The following is a 19,572-nucleotide window of genomic DNA, read 5'->3' as shown; positions in this document are numbered from 1 at the left end:
GCACCAAATAATGACGAGTAGTACTAGATAAAGAAGGTGTGCGGTTTATTACACTCCTTTGCTTTATTATCAAAAATAAATGAAAAGGAAGAAACATTTTTAATAATGGACTCGATTGTCATCTAAAGAGCCGCCAACGGGTACTGGATATCTTCGTCAGATGGAAGTTGTTTGGGACCTCTAACAGCGTTCATCATCATTGCCCTTTATGCCTTCTGGCATGTAGGGCAGCAACAAAAGTCTTCCACTCCCGTCTGTCCAGGGCAAAACCCATCACGTCTGGTTGTTTTTGATACTTTTGTTGCTGTTTCCGTAACAATACTTTTTTTTACAGGACAGTATAAGGACCAATAACCAAACTATAAATTAAGTCTCATAATTAGTTATTACTATTTTGGCAAAGATAGCCAAACTAATATGTTTGTCTCTATAGGCCCGGCCTTCAATAATTATACCTGAGAACATGTACCAGACACCAATCAACAGTATAGTAAAACATTCAACCCTTAGTGAGTGTCTCTTATTCCTTGAAGCAGTCCACAAATGCTTGTAATGGAAAGGGCCTTCATTACAATGACACTGCAAATCAGCTTGGATTTAATCCTTTTACAGATAGTACGGATCAGATAATGTCCTTCCTGCATGAAAACAATGTACTGTAACCCATGTAAAAGGCTGGTAATACATGACAATTCTGGAATAAAATAGGCTATTCAAATCTGAGTAGAGTGGAGTTCAGACAGACAGGCTCCAATATAAAATTACATTCAATTGCAGTGTCATAACAGGTGATTCACATTTTTTTACACCATTTCTGGTTTTAAAAAGAAAGAACCAATTTTGGTCAGCATATATTCATGGTACACTCACCGCTTAATAAAAGCAATACTTGCTATACAATATACAATACTTACAAGCACAGAGCCATAAACATTTTAAAGCAGCCTACCTCAGTATGAAACTATATTATCTGAGAAAATAGGAATCATTTCACACCAGCGTCAAACGTACAGTGAATCTGTTTGTGAGGTGAACTACTGAAAGTCATTATTCTTCTTCGTGGTGGAAGACTGTGATGTAATACTTTAGTGTGGTATTATCGTACTGTATGAGGTGTTGATGTCAGCCTCGAAACAGCATGATTTAAGTCCCTTGCTGGCTCATATCTTCATTTGTGTAAGAACATTTTGAGATCACCACAGCCCCAACACAACTGTTCATTCGTTGTTCTGAGCTTCCCATTTTCCCACTCATGAGTTTTGTCTTCCTGAGAAATTCATTGGAGTAAACAACAGCTTCTTGTTTCCGTTTCGGTCCAACATATCTGGGAGACAAACACATGGTGAAAAAATGAAAACAGGAGCCAGACTAACAGTACACAAATGAGTTTTTCTGCATTGTACCTGTTGATGTTAATGAACTGATGCTCATCTGCTTACCTTCCTTTCACATGCTCTACCGGCCACCATACAGGTGGATCTTGGCGAACGAGATGGTCTCATAATAGTTCTTGTGGCCCTTCTCGTAGATGACAAAGATGTACTTCCGGTCCTCCGGTGAGCCGCTGTTCAGTGATGTCATGCAGGAGTAGCCGCTGGGACCCGCCCATATCTGCGCAGCTTTTTTCACCCAAGAGTTACCATCAGTCAGCGACCAGCGTAAGGTCAAGTTAACTCCTGAGTGGGATGAGGCAAGACGTTAGTATGATGTAATAATGATACTGATCCTTTTTTACAAGGACCTGAAGTAAACTGATTGTTTTGGCGTGAAGGAAAGCAGCAGCAGCAGTGGTGGAAAGTAACGTAGTAAATTTCCTACGGTACTTAAAGTACTTTGAGTATTTTAATTCTAAGCTACTCTGTACTTCCACTTTACTTTATTTCAGAGGCAAATATTGTATTTTAACTCCATTACATTTATTTGATAGCTATAGTTACACGTTACTTTACATATTCATATTCATCATAAAAAAAACATGATTAAGTCACAATATATCAAGCGTTGTTATATATTACAGAACCAAACAGCATAAAAAAAACTAGAACTAGTGCTTTATGGTTGAATGCCTCCGTCAACATGTCAAGTCGTAGTTTACATCCATGTCTGTCCAAAATGTCATCACTTCATCATTTTATCCATTGGTGTGAAATTGTCATAATTAGTATATGAATTCTTGGGTTATGGCCCAAAACATGTTTTATCAGATCATAGTGACCTTTGACCACCAAAGTCTAATCAGTTTATCCTTGATTCCAAGTGGACGTTTCAGTCAAATTTGATGAAGTTCCAGAGATATCGCGTTCATGACAATGGTACAGGCGGAGGGACGGACAATCCGAAAACATAATGCCTCCAGCCATTTCTACCGTCTGCGAGGAGGCATATTAATAACATTAATAAAATGCTGCATTAATGTCTTTAATAATATTCCAATAAGAGTATATCTATGATAATAATACATTCTGAAAGGGGTCCTTCCACCCAAAAAAATATTTTATTTCTGATAAATTAACTACATCTTGCTGTAATGAATGAGGGACTTTTATTTGCAACAGAACATGTTAACAGAATGGCCTCGCTACTTTTACTTCCACTACTGAGCCCCAGTGACACAGGTTAGGCAGGAAGAAGAAGAGAGTATGACTGTTGGTGTCAGCGGCTCTTACTGCTTTGCTCATTGGAGGGGTTGGTGAAGTAGAGCACTCCCTCTTTCACCAGAGCTCCGGCTGCTACTGCAGGGTCCACAAGCTCGTAGTCAAAGAACGTATTTTCAACAGGCAGGGTCAATCCGCCGTCAAGGCTGCGTACCACTATGCGACACCTACAGTGGTAGCTGTTCTGGTTCCGCACGTTGATGACGATGCTGCCGTCCGTCATCTCCACCGGCTGCAGGGGAGCAGAGAGGGTTATTAAAACATTCACTGACTGGTATTTGATTCATTATGACAACTTGTTATTGCTGCAGTGAAGACATCACACAATGGTTAAAATAAGTGCCAGGTGTTTTAAAACATACAGTTCACAGCTGTGTTTCTTTTGGCCACTAGAGGGCAGAAGAACTCCACAGCAAGCTGACTGATAAACGGAACTATTAAAAGTTGTTATGGTTCACATGACACACATCCAGCAGAAACAATGCAACATTAGCACTCAGAGTCATATTCCTGTAAAATGTAAGTCTGATCCTCCATCCTCTTCTAGCTTTGTTTGTTTTTTTTGCCTCCAAATCCTCTTTTAACTGCCTAAAATTTGACTTTCTTCAACAACTAGATGGTAACTTTGTCTGCTGTTTGGTGCTGGAGAGGCAGCGTTCAGTAGGTTAATCATATGATTATATAATATTTTTTTCTATTCATAAAATATCGCTGGAAACTGGGTTGATTAGAGTATTTAGGCTGAACCATAGAGTGTATTTGCAGGGCATGAAACCAAAACAAAGAACCAAGACGGGCTAAAAAAAGTCGGTAGATCTGCAAAGTTGGGTGATAATTCCCGGTGTGTTTCATATTACATAAATACAATTGATCCATTGTTATGACAAAAACATATATACTGTATGGCTGGAGCTTTAATTAAATTATATTTTTAATATGATGTATTTGTAGTTGTGTATATTGTCCAATATGGGGTGAGAATACAACACAATGGAGAGGTCACTCAAAAATGCAACGGGCTATTGGGGCAGCAGCAAGGGAAAGAAAGTTAATTCTGTTTTTAATTCAATGTGATGTTTTTGCAGGCTGCTGCTGATTAGCTTGTGACTAGATAACTGAGACTCTGTGTGGAGACTTTGCTAATTCTAAGATATTTGAATGCTTTGTTGCTGTTGTTAATGCCGAACAGACGATTTGTTAGAGGATAACATTAAGTGTCCCTTTGAGCCAACCTCTCGATTCCTACAGTAAGCTGTCAAAGTAGACCAGCATGGCGTGATCCACAAGCAGCAGGCGTACCTGGCACTCGTCGGGGTCAAAGTCCTGTGCCCTCTTCTTCTGGTTGTAAGGGATGCTTTTCAGCACGCCGCCGTTGTACCAGTTCCGCCCGTGGTCGTCACTCAGGATGCAGAAAACTCCATTTGCCTCCAATGTCCCATGACCACACACCACCAACCTCCCCTTAGCTGGGTTGTAGCGCTTCTGTAGTGCAAAGACACAAAAAATGTGGACTCGGCAAACAATAAACAAAGGTGCTGACTTGATTCTTAAACACAAACTACATATAACTCTGAAAACAATTTAAGATACTTTTTACTGGTTCTCAGAGGAGAAATTCAGGGAAATAACAAGGTAAGAGTGACACACCGTCAGCAAGATATAGTATATGGAAACAGCGTACTACATATACATGATTAAATAATGACACTTCTCCTGATTGCGATTCATTCACCTCAACTGCCGAAGTCAACCGAGCTACTCAACAGTTTATCTACCCCGGTTCACATCCACTCTTCGCCAGATCGTTGTTACAACCTCCGTGGTATCTTGTTTGTTCTCAGCTGCTCAGTATTTTTAGATTCTGATTATTAGATTCTGAGTTTATCCAACTGTTTTCTGATGTACCTACCTTGTCTTTCTGTGCCTGCAGTTTGGATCATCCTCCCGGCTCCCAAGTCTGCCTGCCCTGCCTTGTTCTGCCTGGTTTCCCACCCTCGCCCTCCCATCCTTGGTTCCCCGCTGCTCCATTACATTTTTCCCTTTGTGTCCACCCGGAATAAAACCCTGACACTCTCTTGCTCCCTGGTCTGGGTCTGCGTTTGGGTCCACCACCACCACACTTCGTGATAGAAATAATGGAAATTGGCTCTAGAAAAAGATAATACATCATTCTTAAAATGAGTTCAAAGTAATGTGCAATGCTACAAAGACATCTGTCACAGTTCAGTCATCCAGCCATCAGTAATTTTCCATTGATCCTGCCTCTGCCCCACTCAACCTGTGAGCCACGCCCACCTCGTCAGTTTACTCCACTCACCTGTGCACACAGCTGCCTCTCATCACATGCAATCAGCCCAGCATATAGTCACCAGCTCCACACTCACCCCTTTGCCAGATTGTTCTTTGCCATGCGAGTCTTCCCAGCGTTCTCCTGCCTGTCTTCCCGGTACCGACCTCGCTTGTCCCTGATTCCCTGCTTCATCTGCCTCCTGGTTATTCGACCTAGCCTTCCGTCCCTGACCAAGAACTTTGCCTCTCCTCTCCTGATTCCTGTTTGCCGGTTTCTAAACCGTTTGCCTGTCTGCCGGAGTCTAAGTAAAACGTTGAACTTTTTACCTCTGTCTTCTGAGTCCTTTGTACTGCAATTGGGTCCATACACCACCCGTTACAGTACAATCAGGCCAGACATGGACCCAGCAGGACCACCCTCACCACAGAATCGGTTTGAGAGGATTGAGAACGCGCTCATGCAACATCAGCAGAGAATGGAGGAGGCTGATGCATACGCCAGACGAGCTGCAGAGGCCAACGCCAACGCCTTTGCAGCCCTCTCCGCCCAGTTGCAACAGCAGATGTCCACTCGCCCTCCTGCAGTTCCAGTCCCCACACCGGAACCTCCTGCTCCAGCTCTGCCACAGCCCAGGATGATCTCCGAGCCCCGAGTGGGAACCCCTGAGCGATATGATGGAAATCCTGAACTCTGCGGTTCATTCCTGACCTCCTGCTCCTTACTCTTTAGCCTGCAGCCATACACGTTCGCCACCGAGGAAGCCAGGGCAGCGTACGTAATCAGCAACCTGACCGGCAGAGCCCTCCTCTGGGGAACAGCAGAGTGAGAGAGGCGGACTCCCGCCTGTGCATCATTCCAGGCCTTCTCTGAGGAACTACGCAAGGTGTTCGGGTTGGGCGCTTCCGGATCCGATGCCGCCCGTGATCTGCTCTCCCTGCGCCAAGGGAACCAGTCAGTGGCTGACTTCTCCATTGACTTCCGGACCAGGGCCCGTCAGAGCGACTGGAACACTGCGGCTCTGCGCGATGCTTTTCTGCATGGTCTGGCAGACTACATCAAGGATGAACTGGTTTCCTATCCTCTACCTTCCACACTTGATAAACTCATTGAACTTACTGTCCGGCTGGACCTCCGCATCCAGGCCCGGAGAAGGGAGAGGAGACAGAACACTCATGGTCGTCTCGACCCAGCCCGCTGCCCGTTAAAGAAACAGGGCTCACCAGTGAGTGAGGAAGTCCTGGTGAGTCACACGGCAGCAAAGTCTTCCTCCTCAAGCTTACGCCCCCTATTCCAAGTCAAGCTCCTCCTTCCTGGTGGTGCACACACCCTGCCCACCTTTATAGACTCTGGTGCAGATGCCAACATTATGGCCGAGAGCTTAGCCATACAACTGGGACTTAAGAGGGTTCCGCTTGACACCCCAATTCCTGCCAAAGCCTTTGATGGCCATCTTCTGGGGACTGTCACTCACCAGACTTCTCCTGTCCACTTGCTACTTTCCGGTAACCACCATGAGACCATCCGGTTTCACCTCCTGTCATCTTCCAACATTCCACTGATCCTAGGCTACCCTTGGCTCCGTCGACACAGCCCCCACATCGACTGGGCCACAGGGGCCATCCTCGGTTGGAAGAACTCCTGCCACCAGGTCTGCCTTAAAGAGGCCTCCGTACCCCAGCAGACAATGCACTCCAGTTCCTGTCCTGACTTGTCCAGAGTTCCTGCCGAGTACCATGACTTCCGGGAGGTGTTCAGTAAGGCTAAGGCGACTTCATTGCCCCCTCATCGGCCTTATGACTGTTCCATTGACCTGATGCCTGGCACTTCACCTCCCAAGGGGCGTCTGTACTCCCTGTCTGGTCCTGAACGGGAGTTCATGGAGTCTTACATAAATGACTCCCTGGCTGCCGGTATTATCTGACCTTCGTCGTCTCCTGCTGGGGCAGGATTCTTCTTTGTGGAGAAGAAGGACAAGACACTGCGCCCCTGCATTGATTACCGGGGACTTAATGACATCACTGTAAAGAACCGGTACCCTCTTCCCCTCATCTCCTCAGCCTTTGAGTTACTTCAAGGGGCCATGACCTTCACCAAGCTCGACCTCCGTAATGCCTACCACCTTGTCCGCATCCGAGAGGGGGATGAATGGAAGACTGCGAAGAGCATATCCACCATGTCCAGACGGTCCTCCAACGCCTGCTGGAGAACTCCCTTTTCGTGAAGGCCAAAAAGTGTGAGTTTCACACACAGTCGGTGTAATTCCTGGGTTACATTGTGACCCCGGGTCACCTGGAGATGAATCCTGCCAAGGTGGACGCAGTTAGGTGTTGGCCAGTCCCTGAAACCTGTAAGAAGCTGCAGCAGTTCCTGGGCTTTGCCAATTTTTACAGGCGCTTCATCCGCAACTATAGCTCCATCGCTGCCCCTTTCACAGCCCTGACATCCTCCAAGACTTCCTTCCGATGGTCCCATCCTGCAGATACGGCCTTTCAGACCCTGAGGGACCGCTTCAGTTCTGCGCCGATCCTCCAAGTCCCCGACGCCGAACGGCAGTTCGTCGTGGAGGTGGATGCATCTGACATGGGTGTAGGGGCTGTGCTGTCCCAGCGAGCAGCCAGTGACCAGAAGCTCCACCCATGTGCCTTTTTCTCTCGGCGTCTTTCCCCAGCCGAGAGAAATTATGACATTGGTAATCGGGAGCTCCTAGCTGTTAAACTGGCCCTGGAGGAGTGGCGGCACTGGCTGGAGGGAACCAAGGAGCAATTCCTGGTTTGGACGGACCACAAGAACCTGGAGTACATCCGAACCACGAAGAGACTCAACTCTCGACAGGCACGATGGGCCCTCTTCTTCACCAGGTTTAATTTCATCCTCTCCTACAGACCCGGCTCCCGCAACGTCAAACCTGACGCTCTGTCGCGTCAGTTCCAGAGGGAGGATGATGGCGCCAATGCTCCTGACACCATCCTTCCGTCCCTGTGTGTTGTGGCATCCCTGACTTGGGAAATTGAGGAGAGAGTGAGAGCTGCCACAGAGGGTCAGCCTGGTCCGAGTGCATGCCCTACTGGTTGCTTGTTCATGCCTGCAGCTCTGAGGTCGGATGTACTCCAGTGGGCCCATGGTTCAAGGTTGACCTGGGATCCAGAGAACCCGGGACGTCCTTCTACAACGTTTCTGGTGGCCCACGTTACAGGAGGACACCCGGGAGTATGTCAGAGCCTGCCAGACCTGCAACCAGAACAAACCATCGCGCCAAGCCCCATCCGGCCTCCTGCAGCCTCTCCCGGTGCCACATCGCCTCTGGTCCCACATTTCAGTGGACTTTGTGACAGGCCTGCCACCATCGGATGGGAAGACGGCCATCCTTACCATTGTGGACCGCTTCTCTAAGATGGCCCACTTTGCGTCCTTGCCTAAGCTCCCGTCAGCTAAAGAGACAGCCCAGCTGCTCCTCAACCATGTCTTTCGCCTTCATGGGATTCCTGTTGACGTGGTCTCGGACAGAGGGCCCCAGTTTTCATCAGTGTTCTGGCGGGAGTTCTGCAGCCTCTTGGGAGCCACCGCCAGTCTGTCATCCGGGTACCACCCTCAATCTAATGGCCAGACTGAGAGGATGAACCAAGAAATGGAGACGGCCCTCCGGTGTATGGTGTCACAGAACCCATCGTCTTAGTCCCAGCATCTGTTGTGGGTGGAATATGCCCACAACACCCTGACCAGCTCCGCCACCGGTTTGTCTCCTTTCCAGTGTGCCTACGGTTACCAGCCTCCTCTCTTCCCAGCCCTGGAAGGGGAAGCCTCTTGCCCTTCAGTTCAAGCCTTCATCTGTCGCTGTCGTCGGACCTGGGCCCGTGCTAGGGCCTCCCTCCTGAAGGCGGCAGACCGGTACTCCTCAGCAGCCAACCGTCGTCGCTCTCAAGCTCCAGAGTACCAGGTGGGCCAGAAGGTTTGGCTCTCCACCCGTGACCTTCCTCTGCGTGTGGAATCCAACAAGCTGGCTCCCAAGTTTGTCGGGCCCTTCGCCATCGAGAAGGTCATCAGCCCGGTGGCAGTCCGGCTCAAGCTCCCTCGGTCTATGCGGGTGCACCCGACATTCCATGTGTCCAAGGTCAAGCCGGTCAGCGAGGTGCCTGCTGCTCCACCCCCACCCCCCCCTCGCCTCATTGAAGGGGGACTCATCTATGCAGTGCGCCGCATCATCCGCTCTCGCCGACGTGGAAGGGGCTGCCAGTACCTCGTCGACTGGGAGGGCTACGGTCCGGAGGAAAGATCCTGGGTTCCTGCTCAACACATTGTGGACCGGGGTCTCATCCGAGACTTTCACCAGCAACATCCGGACCAGCCCTCCCTCAGCAACATCGGCAGGGGCCGTCGCCATAGGACACCTGCTGCTGGCCCTTCCACTGCCCCGGACCAGTGGGAGGACTCCCTGTCTGAGGAGGAGGCAGTGGACCCGCCGGCGAACTCGCCTTCCTCACAGCCTGAGGATGGGGAGTTCTCGGGTTCTCCCGAGTTTTAGCCCGCCTTCCAATTCCCCCTCCTCCCACCCTGATTCCTTGGACTTGTTTTGGGGACGTCAGGGGCCGTCCCTTGAAGGGGGGGTTCTGTCACAGTTCAGTCATCCAGCCATCAGTAATTTTCCATTGATCCTGCCTCTGCCCCACTCAACCTGTCAGCCACGCCCACCTCGTCAGTTCACTCCACTCACCTGTGCACACAGCTGCCTCTCATCACATGCAATCAGCCCAGCATATAGTCACCAGCTCCACACTCACTCCTTTGCCAGATTGTTCTTTGCCATGCGAGTCTTTCCAGTGTTCTCCTGCCTGTCTTCCCGGTACCGACCTTGCCTGTCCCTGATTCCCTGCTTCATCTGCCTCCTGGTTATTCGACCTAGCCTTCCGTCCCTGACCAAGAACTTTGCCTCTCCTCTCCTGATTCCTGTTTGCCGGTTTCTAAACCGTTTGCCTGTCTGCCGGAGTCTAAGTAAAACGTTGAACTTTTTACCTCTGTCTTCTGAGTCCTTTGTACTGCAATTGGGTCCATACACCACCCGTTACAACATCAATATATTGTGAAACAAACCATAATAATTATCCACATCCTGAGCTATTCAGATGCTCAACTCAGACTATGGAGATGGATAAGCAATTAGTTTGCACAATCACAAGAAAACACCATCCAATTATATAATGATTCTGTTGCGGCAACCATTTCAAATGCACTGCTGTCAGTTTTTAAAGCATTCAACATGCTTTTTTTTAAAGAGGCCAAAAGTAAAAAGCTCCCCATCCAATTGATTCTATTTTTTTTATATCATTAATACCAATACATCTGCGATGAGTCAATTTCAGAGTCAATAACATAGACTCTACCATATTAGTCTGTCTCTAATGAATGGACAAAACACTATATAAAAGTCTTAATTTAATCAACAAACATTGGAAAAAGAAAGGTGCTTTAAGTTTCATGCTAACTACAGCAGGATTTGTCAGTCCTCTACTTCCAGTGTAGCAGTGTCCAAAATGTTTGTTTGTTGGTTTTAACTTGTGACTGCTGTTCCTCTTTGTGGATAGTTGTTATTGACAGAATGTTCCTACAATACACTGTAGCTGCAGATTATTTGGTCTTGAGGTCTCAAAGAACTGCCAAATCTGGTTTCTTCTATAGCTGATAAATGCTGTCATTAAAAGCAGAGAGACACACCTTAGTTTGTGGCAGATTTACTAACTGTGATTAAGTTACTTCAGACTTTCAATATTCAATGTATCATCCAATAAACAGTTTTCTAATAAAATCCTGTGGCGAGTGGGAAACTACAACTTAGATAGTTTTCACTTCTTAACATGTACAGAATGATGTAGTTAATTTAATGTACAAAATACACATCTTCTTTTCATGAGGTAAACTATTTAAATTAAATGACTGGATCAGTCAAATTCAAACACTAAACTATGTCTAATGCTTCCTATAGCATAATTGCTTAGTTGTGACAAAGGTGTATGAACTGAGATCATAATATCCCTGTAAGGAGCAGATACGGTTTTTGTGTTTCTCCAACACCACAGAGAGTTCTGCCTTTAAAATCTCTCCACCTACATAATTAATGACTCACCCTGTCAATAGCTTATAATCACAATATGGGACATTAATGCAGCACAGAGGTAATTTAGCTTAAATATGATCTCACTTTACAATTAGGAAGCAGCTCAGCAGCAGCTTTCCACGTCATACTGTATCGTCCTGTCTCACCTGGATGCCGAAGCCCGGCCCGGGAATAAAGCTCTTCACTCCGAGCTGGACCGACAGGTTTCTGGGTTGGCTCCAGCTGAGGCCGTCGTCCCGGCTCTCCACCACCATGGTGCTAGACGGGTTGCAGTTATGGTGGTAGAAGCAGATGCTGTAGACCAGAATCACAGAGCCCAATTCCTCGTCCACCACTACGGAGCCCAGGTTCAGGCCATCCGGCTTCTCTCCATCATCGACTATGAAGGAGGTCGGGGACCAGGTGGCTCCTGGAGGGACGGAGGAGGAACAGGAGAGATTCAGACATAAATCAAGACTACTTTTACACCAAATTTTAAATGTTTGCTACATATTCTATAAGAAAAATACATTCCTTTAAGTATTTTTGATTATTCAACTTTCCTCTAAAACATCCCAACATCCGTTTCTTTCAAGTTTTCATCCTCAAATTTGGTTTTAGTCTCTTTATATTCCTGCTCTCTTGCACACTTTGCAGTAAGGTAGTGCTTCAAGCCATTTATTTGACCGCAATCAATGCATGCATGCATATATATATATATATATGTATTTATGTATATATTCAGAGAGACAAAGTTTGTATCCTCAAGCAGTTGTTGTCACGATCTTGGTTTCTGCTAAGTTTGTTTCCTGTTTTATTTTGAAGTTCCCTGCCTCTTGTGTCCCGTGTTCACTTCACTTCCTGCCTATGTATGTTTTCCCTCCACTGTAATTGGCTGCCCCGCCCCTAATTGAATCCACCTGTGTCTAATCACCTATTTAAACCCTGTGTTCCCTTGTCTCTGGTTCGGTTCATCTGCTGTGTTCCTGTTAAGCATCCTTGTGCACATGTCCATTTACCTGGTCCTGTTTTCTGTTGTTTTGCCTGTTGGATTTTAAAGTTACTCATTTTTAGGAAGTATGTCTTTGTTTTGGATTTTTCTTTATTAAAATCACCATTTATCATCCTTCTGTGTCTACCTGCATTTGGGTCCATACCCAGTTGTCTTTTTGCCCCACCGTGACAGTTGTATTACTTTTTGTGTCACAAAATGCAGATTCAAATGTGTACACTTGTAAAATCTTCTTCAGAAATGCCTCTAAAACAATGCGTCCATTCATTTCATACAAATTATCAGTTTGGACAAAAGCGTAAATGTAAATATCTTTGTTTTTTGTCTTGATGCTATTATGTTTTTGTGTGTTTTTATACTTTCAACTTTAACCTTATTTTGTTTAATCAGGTCTGTGTTGCAATGAGTAAGGCTGTAGGAGAACCAACAATTGTCAAGGACTGGCGGCTCATATTCTTCTTCACTTGACATTTTCTGATTTTAAATCTTTCTCGAGATAATGATCTTGTGCAACTGATTGTAACAGTTAACATTCAAGTACTTCTCCTGTTAAATTAAATGAAAGCCTGCTGGCCAACTAATTTGTAGTTTTTGTTTATAATCAAAGTAAAGTTTTGAATAAAATATGTGTTTTTATATCCGTACTAAAAGTAACATATCACATTGGCTTTAGCGATTTGATTAAAACAAGTCTTATCGTAAGATCCACTTGTTTTGCACTGAAAGACGAAAAAAGCAGAACTTGACCTCGTTTGTTTTGGTGAAATTGCTGTTTTTTTACTTGTGTTTGTAATGATGTTTTCTGATAAATTTTACATACATAAATGTAACGAATGAAAATACAGTTTATTGATTAAGTTCCAGAAAGTAATAAGACAGTTAAAGATCTGATTGACGGTGACTTTTCTTGTCCTGTTTGACGCTCTGTCACAAAAGAAACCAGGAAATTACAGAAAGGGTAAGTGATTATTATTTTGTACTTTTCTCTCCCTTTGTGACTGTTATGTATTCCCTGTAGACTTATAACTACTGTTGGTGTATGTTTGTATATATATTTATATTTTGGACTATTTCTGATGCTATGACTGTCATTGTTGTCCTTGCCTTTGTCCATGGACCGCCGCAATGCGATGAACTTTGCTCCCATGTCGCGTGATGACGACTTCCTGGCCTCTGTGAAAGCCAGCAGGCTTCCTTTTGGGGTGAAGGTGAGCAGGGGGATCCTGTAGGTGTCCACCTCCCCCATGACTCCGCTCACCCACAACAGCTGCTCTTCATACAGCAGAGGTTCAATCTGGACGGCAAAGAAAGGCGAAACAAGAAAAGGAAGAGAGGCTGAGTAAGGTGAAAGAGTTAAAATATCTGTGAGCAACACCAGTCAGGTGACACCAGCAGGGGATCACACTTGAAATTCAGGAATCATTCATTTCATTCATCTATTTCAAACCACAAGGCTGCAAGAGCTCTTCCCTCCCATTACTGTGAACAGTATAGGCTTCCGTTTTGTGGTACTATACTTTTACATTTTAACCTACTTTACTCCACTATACCTAAAATATTGTACTTTGTATTCCAATACATTTATTTGACTGCTGCAGATCAATGTTTCACAAACAAAACAACATCAGTATATAAAATGCAATGCTTTCATCTCATTAATCCATTTCTGAAAAATGAGTCTTGAATTCACAAGTGAATTGCATGTGAAACAAATCATGCTGTTATAATAACTACCCAAAGGTATGTAAAGCATTTAAATCAGCTAAATTATAACATTAAAGTACTGGTTACATGTTATGCATCAATAATAATAGCGCAGTAAAGTAGTTGTACAACACTGACTGATACAACGCAGACTTTTATTTTGAAAATATTGTGCTGATAGTAGCCTATTTTGACTTCAATTTTAAAAGCACATCTTTTACTTGTAACTCGGGATTTCATAGTGTGGTCACTACTATCACTACTTTTAAATTTGAATACTTATTCCTCCACTCACTATAAAAAATGAATGCATGCCTAGGCTGGACACTAAAATCACTGAAATCAATGCTGAATCAACACTTTTGACAGCTTCTACAACTCGTGTTCCAACAACACGGAAACTACATTGTGTTGTTACGTATTTCTATGATACTTTGTTTACTGTACCTGTTCAGGGCTGATACAAACACATGAAGACAACAGGGAGAGCAGTAACGACAGTGCAGCAAGTCGGCTTCCTGTCTCCATGACTGATTCACGTCCTCAAAACTTCTTCTTTATTCCGACAGAGAAATAATATCAGTTATTACACGAGTACAGAAGGTGAGTTTCGAAATAAATCCACTAAAAACGGACAGAGGTAAAGGCGGAAATGCTCCCCTTAGCTCGATACCACAGCATCTAACTAGTAAGTCATGTGACCAAGGAGGGCGGTCACATTTTAAACATTCTACAGATAGTATGGATCAGATAATGTCCTTCCTGCATGAAAACAATGTACTGTAACCCATGTAAAAGGCTGGTAATACATGACAATTCTGGAATAAAATAGGCTATTCAAATCTGAGTAGAGTGGAGTTCAGACAGACAGGCTCCAATATGAAATTGCATTCAATTGCAGTGTCATAACAGGTGATTCACATTTTTTTTACACAATTTCTGGTTTTAAAAAGAAAGAACCAATTTTGGTCAGCATATATTCATGGTACACTCACCGCTTAATAAAAGCAATACTTGCTATACAATATACAATACTTACAAGCACAGAGCCATAAACATTTTAAAGCAGCCTACCTCAGTATGAAACTATATTATCTGAGAAAATAGGAATCATTTCACACTTTAGTGTGGTATTATCGTACTGTATGAGGTGTTGATGTCAGCCTCGAAACAGCATGATTTAAGTCCCTTGCTGGCTTATATCTTCATTTGTGTAAGAACAGGAAACTCTCAAAATTTTGAATGTCAGAATCAGAACAGTTTATTGCCGAGTAAATTACACATACAAGGAATTTGACTTGGTGAATGGTGTATAACAATATACAATAAACATAATTTAGAAATGGAAAAATATAAAAATGTACAATACAATGTGGTAAACAAGCAAACAGATACAGTTAAACTACTTTAAAACAAGTATATTATACAAGTGGCCAGTGTATTTAAATATAGAAAGATAAAAAGGATGTGCAAGGGTGTGTAACAGTAGGAAACTGTCCTGGGGATGTAAGAGTCAGAGTCAATGGTGGTCCCGGGCTTTGTTTATGAACCCAACTGCAGAAGGGAAGAAACTGTTCCTGTGCAAAGATTTTAGCAAAAACACACACTTGGTAATGTATCCAGAAATGAATACGTGACTTGTGCCTTCATCAAGTGTAATTGTAGAGAAAAGAAAAGATGAAATAAGGAGAAAATTCCCATTTTCCCACTCTAAATATCATGAAGTGAGTTTAAAATGTATAGATATTTTTTCTTGCTGAGAAATTCATTGGAGTAAACAACAGCTTCCTGTTTCCCTCCAACATATCTGGGAGACAAACACATGGTGAAAAAATGAAAACAGGAGCCAGACTAACAGTACACAAATGAGTTTTTCTGCATTGTACCTGTTGATGTTAATGAACTGATGCTCATCTGCTTACCTTCCTTTCACATGCTCTACCGGCCACCATACAGGTGGATCTTGGCGAACGAGATGGTCTCATCAATGTTGTTGTGGCCCTTCTCGTAGATGACAAAGATGTACTTCCGGTCCTCCGGTGAGCCGCTGTTCAGTGATGTCATGCTGGGTAGCCGCTGGGACCCGCCCATATCTGCGCAGCTTTTTTCACCCAAGAGTTACCATCAGTCAGCGACCAGCGTAAGGTCAAGTTAACATTGAAGTTGACTATTTCCTTTCTAAGTTACTCTGTACTTCTTCTCCACTTTATTTCAGAGGCAAATATTGTATTTTAACTCCATTACATGTATTTGATAGCTATAGTTACAAGTTACTTTACATATTCATATTTATCATAAAAAACACATGATTAAGTCACAATATATCAAGCGTTGTTATATATTACAGAACCAAACAGTGTTGGGACTTCACCATGTGGTTGGAACAAAGGGAGTTGAGAGTTGGGCAGACATGGGCCTGCAGGGTATATTCAACAGCCTGATTTGAGTTAGAATCACACCAAACCTCACAAGATGTTAATTCTCACCTGGGTGTGATTTATTTAAAACTCCAAAACTCCAAACTCAACACTGAGGCCTCATTGGACGAGGGCCATAGGCACTAAAGAGGATTCCCTGTGATACGGCCTGACGTCACAGAATCTATAAAAGACAGCATCACCTACAGCTTGCCGCAAACCCACGCAATTCGATTCGCATGAAAGGAGTTGCGCACAACGTTGTTGCTTTTAAGAAACCTCGGAATAGTCTTAGCTATTTATAGTGTATAGCTTTTATATAAAATGATTTTAATGTAAAGTGTCTTTGAGTACTTTGAAAAGCGCTCGATAAATAAAATGTATTATTATTATTATTATTATTATTATTATTATTATTATTATTATAACTTCGTCAGACGAACAATAGACTGTTTTGGATCCCGAAAGAGAAGCGAAAAAGTTGCCTGCAGAAGGAAGAAGCCCCTTCTTCCCAGGACGAGAAGGACAATTTGTCTTTCCAATCAAGTCATTTACTGCGGTGGTAAGGATCTGCCTTGTTTTTGAGGGTTCTTTTGTTTTGGTTTCTTCTTCTTTGTCTTTGCCATATTTGTTTAACTAACATACACACACACACACACACACACACACACACACACACACACACACACACACACACACACACACACACAGTCACACACATATAGGTTTTGCTACCCATCTCATCCACACGTGTAAACGCGGCCTCTATCACCCAGACGCCATTTTGTAGTATCGCGTGGCGTGGTCATGTATTAGACCACATCTGTCATTTTGGGTATAGTTTTCTCACTTCTCCCCCCTACACACCCACTCACTCACTCTCTCTCACCACAGATTGTTTGTTGATGTTAGATAGTAGGCTAGTAATTGTATGGTAGATGTTGGGTTTAGATATTATTTGACTTGATCAATATTATTGGATTTGAATAAACTCTGTTATACTTTAAAAAGCAGCTTTCTGTGATTACTTTGTGCATGTGTATTATGATAATAGCTGGATATGTGGCCTTTGCTTGAATTCAAACCTTCACTGATCACTCTGAATGTGGAGTAGTACTTTGACTATTGACATTGTGAGTGAACACTAATTATGAGACTTAATTTATAGTTTAGTTATTGGTCCCTGATTTGAACGTTGTGCCCCGTTGTTATTAACATTTGTTAATAACCTATGTATATTAATAATTGTATTAATGTCAATGGTTTAGTTGTATACTTGCTCATAACCAAACATGCTTCTGCCAGATCCCAACATTGTGGTTCCCCGTGTGAGGCTAGGTTATACCAGCTTTACATCATCAAGATGGCGTGGCGGATGGCTGCCTTGGTGTCTTGGTGCACATTGTTTTGTGTTTTTGTTGTAAATTCAGTTTTTTGCTGTGATACCCGGAGCTCTTTCAGCAGAGATGAGTTCATAAACATATGGGGAACAACTCCAGCAGACTTACTTCATACTTTTACTTCCGTTGAATTACTGGACATTATAGTCAAAGGTGCGCTCACCTTTACTCATGCAGTGAAACACCGTAGGAGAGGGAAACAAGCTGGTGCGCCTATGCGTCTCCGCAAACGTGGATTTCGCACGCCGCTGCCAAGCATATTTCCCAGGAAATTTAAGCAGTGGACCAGTGAAGCTATTGAGCATCTTCGGCCGTGTTTGGACTGTACAGGCTGGGATGTTTTCAGGACTGTTACCAACAGTCTGGATGAGCACACAGAGGCTGTGACATCATGTATTTTTGAGTGGGGACCAGCACATGTTCAAAGAGTCAAAATACAGGCGGTGAGAGACGCTAAACGACAGTACTCTGAGAAACTGCAACACCAGCTCTCAGCAAGTGACTCTGTTCCTGTCTGGAGATGTCTCAGACAGATTATCAACTCGAAGCCTAAAACTCCCCACTCCATGAATGACCAATGCCTGGCAAACAAGCTGAACGAGTTCTACTGTCGCTTTGATGGACAATGGGACAGGGATGACCCCATGGCCCCATCCACCAGCTCCAGACCACCAGGTCCCCCTCCACCAGCTCAGCAGGGGCCCATGCCTCTATACCACCCATCACAGTGCACAGAGCACCTTGTCCGGTCCCACCTCAAAACCCTCACCGACCCACTCCTGGACACCCTGCAGTTTGCCTACAGAGCCAACAGATCTGTTGACGACGCAGTCAACATGGCCTTTCATTTCATCCTTCAGTATCTGGACTCCGAACCTACGCCAGGATCCTGTTTGTGGACTTCTGCTCAGCCTTTAACACCATCATACAGTCTCTGCTGCATGACAAGCTCTCTCAGTTACACATGCCTGTCTCCACCTGCAAGTGGATCACAGACTTCCTGTCTTACAGGAAGCAGCATGGGAAGATGGGAAAACATGTCTCAGCCTCTCAGACCATCAGCACCGGTTCCCCCCCAAGGCTGCTTTCCCCTCTTCTCTTCTCCCTGTATACAAACAGCTGCACCTCCAGTCACCAGTCTGTCAGTCCTGAAGTTCGCGGATGACTCCACAAAATGAAACACCAAAGTATGGTTTACATTTTTTACGACCTTGTGATTTTCAAGTGCCTTCATCATTTCAAATGTTTATTGTGAAAAATTTGTATTCTTGAATACATATAAACAAAATGAGATACATTACATTTACATTACATGTGATTAGATACCTTGCCATAAAATTTCACATCTAATGAACCACATACTTCATGTCTGCAACATTTCTTTCTGCTGATGAGGAAGATCAGATAAATGGATTAAAAAAAACGGTTATGATTTCAGTTGATCAATGCGTTTAATTTGCTGGTAGTGTTCTTTGATTACCATAGGAGTACTACGCTAAATACCCATACTACTTTTCCCCAGACGGGGGCGGAATTTTCCCAAAACTACACATGACACATTAACCATCCAGCATTACAGTATAAAGTCTTGTACAGTATACATTATTATGGTGCAGTGTGGTACGGGAAACGCGTGTGTATGAATTTGTATCCCTTGTATGACCCCATTGCTCCACATTTATCCTTAGTTAAGGTGTGACAGTTCCAATAAAGCAGCAACACTATACCAATTAAAACAAACTGGAAACTCTCCAAAAAATGGCAATTTAATATAGACTATAGCCTAAGTCAAAATCACACGTCCCACCTCAAAATAAAGTGTGAATGAGCTTTCTTCGTTAGCATTAAACATTTCTATAGGGTTGAATTTGTTGAGCTGTAAACCAAAAACCACATTCCTGTAGTCATGAGGCCCAGCTGATCTGAGTCACACGCTAAGAGAGAGAGAGAGAGAGAGAGAGAGAGAGAGAGAGCGAGAGAGAGACGAAACTCTGTTGAGAAACATTTGAC

At 44.0% G+C, this 19,572-nt stretch overlaps 1 protein-coding gene across 1 annotated transcript; it reads right to left on the bottom strand.

The window, feature by feature from the left end:
- Positions 1–24: 24 nt before the first annotated feature.
- Positions 25–14,408, bottom strand: LOC137872823 (sialidase-1-like). Its single transcript, XM_068711279.1, has 7 exons — positions 14,193–14,408; positions 13,146–13,335; positions 11,197–11,459; positions 3,954–4,136; positions 2,667–2,886; positions 1,440–1,676; positions 25–1,324 (listed from the first exon to the last, which is right to left on the bottom strand). Exons 1-6 carry the CDS (start codon positions 14,271–14,273, stop codon positions 1,456–1,458), a joined length of 1,158 nt encoding a protein of 385 aa, XP_068567380.1. The 5' UTR covers positions 14,274–14,408; the 3' UTR covers positions 25–1,324; positions 1,440–1,455.
- Between the last annotated feature and the right edge of the window lie 5,164 nt (positions 14,409–19,572).

This window comes from Cebidichthys violaceus, unplaced genomic scaffold (assembly GCF_023349555.1).
Source record: "Cebidichthys violaceus isolate CVI_PGR_0920_01 unplaced genomic scaffold, fCebVio1.0.p SCAF_16, whole genome shotgun sequence".
Classification (NCBI taxonomy): Eukaryota; Metazoa; Chordata; class Actinopteri; order Perciformes; family Stichaeidae; genus Cebidichthys; species Cebidichthys violaceus.
Note: the sequence above shows the minus strand (reverse complement) of the source record. Positions and strands in the feature narration are given on the sequence as shown.